Genomic DNA, 6,000 nt, shown 5'->3' on the forward strand with positions numbered 1-6,000 from the left:
GGACCCGATTCGTGAACACACACGTGATCCTCCACGCTATCTATCCGTCTGGAACTTTCTCCGCTGAGAAAGGCTGTTTCTTATTGAAAATAAAAAGCCCTAGGAATCGAACGTTGTTTTTCGTTTTCTCCTCTTCACCTCTTTCTTTCTCTCGTTCTTTTTTTTTTTTATTTTTTCTTTTTCGAAGAAATCGATGGAAATAATTTAGAGAAAAAATTTTATTTATTTAGCGTTTCTTTCAATCTTCTTTTATGACCAAGGTTTGGAATAGATATTGGATCACAACAGTTTTCCGTTCCCGTTCGAGACGAGGCTATACGTATTTCGCGTAGATGGAGGGAAACTAGCTCGAGAGAAGTTGTATATTCTCGCCGGTTTGCTCTATAAAAAGCCACGGCCAATAAAACATTGGTACTCGTTCATTTGGAATTCGCGTAGCAAATTCTCGCTGCTTTTATTCTGGGAACCCGTAACCGCTCGCGATTGGCTCGATAATACCCGGTGCAAGCCTCCTTTGCTTTGTTCATTTCTCGATCGTTCTCTCCAACGTTCCTGCCTCCACTCTTGAAATTACTTCGCCTCGCCAATAGAGATGTTCGACATTCATCATCTTTCCCGTTAATAACAATAATATAAATAAATCGTTCTTCCTTCGAAATCAGAAATTTCAGAAAGAATCTTGTCCAAAAGATTCTCGAACTTCTCTCTGCCCCCTATCCCAAAAAAATTTACCCAATTTACTACGAAGCCAAAGGAGACCAATCCCTGAAATTCGACCACCTTCTCGATCAGACGAGGATCATCGTAAAAGCCTCGCCAATTCCAATCAAACGCACGCGATTTTCTCAAGGTTGGCCTAAAACTCCCGAAAAAAAAAAAAAAAAAAAAAAAGAAAAAAAAGAAAGGGAGACAAAAGGTAGCAACGGAGCCCGATACCCTTGGAAACACGGTTGCTCGACGGTAGGAGCCGAGGTTCGTGACACCGTGGACGTGGCATTAAAGGGGCCTCGTTAAAGGTCCATCTCGGTGGTCGTTAAGCATTGTTTAGTCCGGTGGTGGACACGCAGAGACCAGTCGACCCGGTCGATCGGCCGGATCCTTAGGAGAGCGAGACGGACGGGTCGAAAAAGGGGGGAAAAAATGAAATAGAAAGTGGTCTGTCCGGTGCATACGATCTACAGTGCGCGAATGGCCCGCGAGGCGCCTCCTTCTGGACCCTTACCCCCGGCCAGGTTCCTGTTCCACCACGCACTATAGCGAATTCGCGATGCTCTCTTCAAGCCTTCCGCGGCATTGTGCTCGCATTTCTCGTGCGGTTGTCGGCTCGGAAAGTATCTTCTGGCTTTGAACTGTCGGTAAGTCGGAGTTCACAAGTTCGCGTGCAAATAATTCTTCCTCTCCTCGCTCCTTCCTTTCTTCCCCCGCTTCTTTTTCTTCTTCTTCTCCCCGATCGGCCAATCGTCACGGTGACGTAAGATATATTATATTGTACAGAGAAGGGGAGAGATTCGAAAGAAGGTTTGGATTACGATTTTTTAATTTTTTTTTTTTTTTTTTTTTGCTGCTTCTTTTCGGGGAGAAGAAATGTTTCTTCCTTTCCTATCCGATCGATCTTTGATTTGCATTACTCTGGTAATGGTTGATAGTGGATCTGGTAGTCTGGATCTGGTTGCGAAAGGTGATGTTTTGCATACGTCAGTGACGCGTGATAATATCGTGACGCGAGAGACATTGAGCAATCTTGCCTTCCAGAGAATTCTTGTGCTACTTGTTTGTCTTTGAAATATTATTTTTCTTTTTTCTTTTTTCCTTCTCGCGATAATACATAGAGATGAGTATAAGTATTATCGAAAAAATAAAAAATGGCAAATTTACAATTGAGAGAGTTATTCGCGATTTGTTATCCAACTTGTTCGAAGTATTTTATTTATTTATTTTTTTTAGGTTTGAATAAAATTTCGGATCATCTAGCAAGAAAAATTTAAATTTCGGTCGAATTTGGCAAGATGACAAATTTTCTGTCCCTTCTGGTGATCGCTCTGGCTTGTATAATCGTCCACGCCCAAAAAACGTCTGATCAAAAACGTGAGTATATCTTGAAGAAGCGAGTACACCTTAAGAAATTATTTTCACGGATAAATTAAATTAATTATCGATTCGATTAATATTGTACAATAAAAGAAGCTATTTATCAGGAATGATTAAGTTTCTAGTTATTTTAACGAGTATTAGTCAACGGTGTGCATCATACCGTTGCACGCGCAACCATAATTGGTTTGCTCAATTTAGTCTTCCTCGTCTCGTCTCGTCTCGTTCCGAGCGTCTATTCCTATTTCAATTCCAATTAATCACCGCTTTCTTCCCGCTTCTTAGCCGTTTATGGGCAAACGTTCGACGAAATTGTTGTTTCGTCGGATCTGAACGTCAGACGAAAATCGAAAGAAAGCCGTCAGGGTAAACGATTGACGAACATTCCATCAGCAACCACCGGTCCACCAGAAAAGTCTACCGTAGTCGCGTCCAGGCTCGTTTCAAATGACGGTAGTCGAATCACTTCGGAGAAAACGCAAATAAAACGGGAAATTTCAGATTTTCAAAAAAGGTGAGCTACCATCAAGATAATTGAATTTACTTGGGATTAATATTCGAAAAGGCAAAATAAAAAAAAAAAACCAACATTTCTTTTTATAGATATTTGGATATGGGCGTTACAGGATTCTTGCTGAAATCTCGGAAACGATGAAATTTCTATTCCGAGGACAACCGCACGATCCTCACACACCCATTCCGACCATACTTTTCGGACCACTTTCGGACCATGGCTCATGTAACAAAAAGGATAATAAAAATTTTCTGTGTCACAGCAATCTCCCTTTTTTTCCCTCTCTTATCCCTCAATTATTATTTCCCCCGAATATATAATTAAAAATAAAAAATAAATATTTCGAAAAGAAAAAAAACTTTAAAAACTCGATACTCGAAATAGATGGAATCTAGAAGAGAACGCGTCTCTTTAGAGAAGTGGATCGAACGGGAGCGCCCTCGATGTAGGAAATATTCAGGCTGGAAGCGAAAGTCGGATCGAAAAGAGGTCGGTTTCCTTGAGCGGCGGGCAGAGAGGTGGCGGTGAGGCGGTCGTTTAAACTTTCAAATCGGTCGGGCGAGTCGTTACGAATGCACCCTGCCGCGAGTGTATTTGCAATACGCTCGTGCAATAAGGTGTACGGCCGCGAGGCGAATAATTGTCAAGCATTCCGTGTCGTCCGGCTCGCGGGTTGGAAAAATCGGGTGGGACTGAAATATGGCAGGCCGTGCTCAAAAGGTAGCCGCCATCGCGATCTTCGTGCGCAACGATGATGCACCGCGCGGATCTACCGCGCCGCGAGTCACGTGACAGCGGCACGTGACACGCACGTCCAAAACCTTTAGGGACGCGACTCCGCCGCCTCTTTTCCCCACTTCTCTCTCTCTCTCTCTCTCTCTCTCTCTCTCTCTCTCTCTCTCTCTCTTTTCACCCTTTTCTTTCGTTTTCGAGCCAAATAATCCTCGAATAATCCACGCTCCCACGCATCTTTCGATCTTATCTTTCCATCCGTGCGCTGCTCAAAGCTGCTTTTGCTTTTTGCGAATTCGTATTCGCAAATTTGTACAGAATTACAATAGTCGTTGCTCGTCGATTTTCTTTCTTATCTTGGTGGGAAAAGAAGATCTTTTCCCTTTCCTTTTCCATTTCCTTTTCTTTTCTTTCCTTTCGTTCCTATTCTTCGCAAGATGTTCGTTCGCAAGTATAAAGAACGAAGGTAGAGAGTAGTGGTTGAAGTTCCGATCGATGCCAAAATCTAAGAGAGGCACGATTGAATTAATTCCCAAGACCGGCGTCAGTCGAGGAATAAGCGATTTTATTCATGCAAGGGAAGAGAAATCTCGTATTCAACGCGTTATGCCTCCACTAGCACCATATATTTTATGGCGAATCCGTGGTTAGACTTATAGGCGCACTGACGTAACGTTAACGTTTTCGTCATACTTTTGATTTGACGTCCTTGCTGTTATCAATGTCCCTCGCAGACGTTGATTTAATACCCCAAGTTCAAACGATCGCCTGGCTGGCGCCTCCTAGAAGACCTCGCAAACAATCGTCCCATGGAAAGTTCAACATTGCTCTTATCGTGTCTCGCTATCTTTCTAATTGCTCTATCTTTCTAATCTTTGGAAAAAAAAAAAAGAAATTCCATTTTCAAGAATTTCTAAAAATCTCCCACTTTGAAATCAATTTTAAATTACATTCGAAAAATCTTTGACGATTGATCATAATCGATTTATTAAATTAATAGCATTTCGAAAACGGTATTCTTTGTCCATCGATCAAAGCGTGAAAGTACAGACGTGAGGATCGATTTCCTCGATCGATTTTCATCGAGATAACGACATCCTCGGGCGGCCAAGCAGGTGCAACCCGGGACAGATCTCGTTTCGCATCGGGATGCAGAATCCGTAGTCGTCGTTGCGAATACTCGTGGGCGTTTATGTCGGTTGACTATACACCTGCAACTATTTTATGTCTTCCCTGGAAAGGCTGGACAGTAAATTCCGCTCGGCCTACCTGGCCCGTCGATCCTCTGACTGCTGATCAGAGAGATCAGTGGCGTACAAAGGGAGCGGTAACCACCCAGGAGACTCGATTATTCATCTCCCTTCCTTTAAATGAAAAGTCGAAGAAGATTTCCTCCTCCTGCTCTTCCTCCTCCTCTTCGAACGATCGACTTCGAGATCAGTTTAAACAATCGTTTTTAAGAATTAATAATCGATCTCCATCAAAACCAACGAATCGTTTAATTTTTTTTTTTTTTTTTTTAATTAATTTAAATTCTACGTTATGACAGTATTCGTACGTTTCGAGTACACGAAATTAAAGATTTCCTTTTATCTTTTTCCGCCATGGAATGAAGCTCGTTCACAGAAGGATCGTGCAAAGAGCGGGACAGAGCGTTTAACAGAGTATTACGCTAGTGGTATTACGATGAAGAGAACACCTGTCTGGGCCGTTTTATTCTAAAAAAAATTTGCAAAATGGGCGCAATCCACGAGCGAGAGATGTAAAGCGGTCCTTCAACTCCACTCGTCCTGGATTTACCTGTGCCGATTCTTCGTGATTCGTGTTCAAATGGGAATTGTTACACGCGTTTTTGTACGCGCGGATCTATCCAGAGTCATCGTCCTTTCCACCACAAAACAGTTCGATAAAAACTGGAAGACGAAAGGGAAAAGTTAGAATAAAAGAGAGAGAGAGAGAGAGACAAAGAGAGAGAAAGAAAGGAAAGGAAGAGAGAGAGAAAGGCATGCAACGGAAGTTGCGAGCGTAAAGTACATGTCAAATCGGCGAAGAATCGATCGAGGCAAAGTTATTTCCCTCGCGTTGCGTTTTTTTTTTTTTCCCCTTTTTTTTGCCAGCGAGTTGGCCATTTTTACGGTAAAAAACCTGCATCCGCCGTGAGCGAGGCCGTGAGATGTAAAATTATTTGCTCGGTCGGAATCATTCCGAGAAACGATCTTGAATTAAACATAGCTATCCACGTGCCTTCCAACGGATTTCTATTGAATCGTAGATCATCCAGGCGCGAATTAGAAAATCAAAAAGGGGATAGAACGTTCGTACGTGCCTTTCGTGGCAAGGGCGCCCTCTAATTTCTTCCCGGAAACCGGACAAACAGGCGTGTCTCTGTTTCCGCGAACAGAACAGAAGTTCGTCGGATCCATTCACGATTCCACCACCCAATTTTCCAATTTTCTATTTTCCATTTCTCGAAATCTCGCGTAAAGCATTAAAAAAAAAAAAAGAAAAAAAAATTACGATTCCTATCTCAACGTTCTCCCCTTCTCGCGAATCCTCCTAATCGATCCCTGTCAGAGAAAGAAAGAAAGAAAGAAAGAAAGAAAGAAAGAAAGAAAGAAAGAAGGAAAGAAAGAAAGAAGGAAAGAAAGAAGGAACGAAAGAAAGAA

At 42.4% G+C, this 6,000-nt stretch overlaps 1 protein-coding gene and 1 long non-coding RNA gene across 2 annotated transcripts in view; one reads left to right on the plus strand and one right to left on the minus strand.

Annotated features, from left to right (window-relative positions):
• The window catches only part of LOC122713374, a 32,158-nt gene that overhangs the window by 8,181 nt on the left and 17,977 nt on the right, over positions 1–6,000 (minus strand). The gene's annotated exons all lie outside the window — the stretch shown is intronic.
• LOC122713372 lies at positions 1,287–2,866 on the plus strand. The gene is made up of 4 exons (XM_043933749.1): positions 1,287–1,355; positions 1,945–2,085; positions 2,374–2,602; positions 2,692–2,866. The coding sequence occupies exons 2-4, from the start codon at positions 2,007–2,009 to the stop codon at positions 2,741–2,743; spliced, it is 360 nt and encodes a 119-aa protein (XP_043789684.1). The 5' UTR covers positions 1,287–1,355; positions 1,945–2,006; the 3' UTR covers positions 2,744–2,866.

This window comes from Apis laboriosa, unplaced genomic scaffold (assembly GCF_014066325.1).
Source record: "Apis laboriosa isolate Shangri-la unplaced genomic scaffold, ASM1406632v1 scaffold23_cov150, whole genome shotgun sequence".
NCBI classification, from domain to species: domain Eukaryota; kingdom Metazoa; phylum Arthropoda; class Insecta; order Hymenoptera; family Apidae; genus Apis; species Apis laboriosa.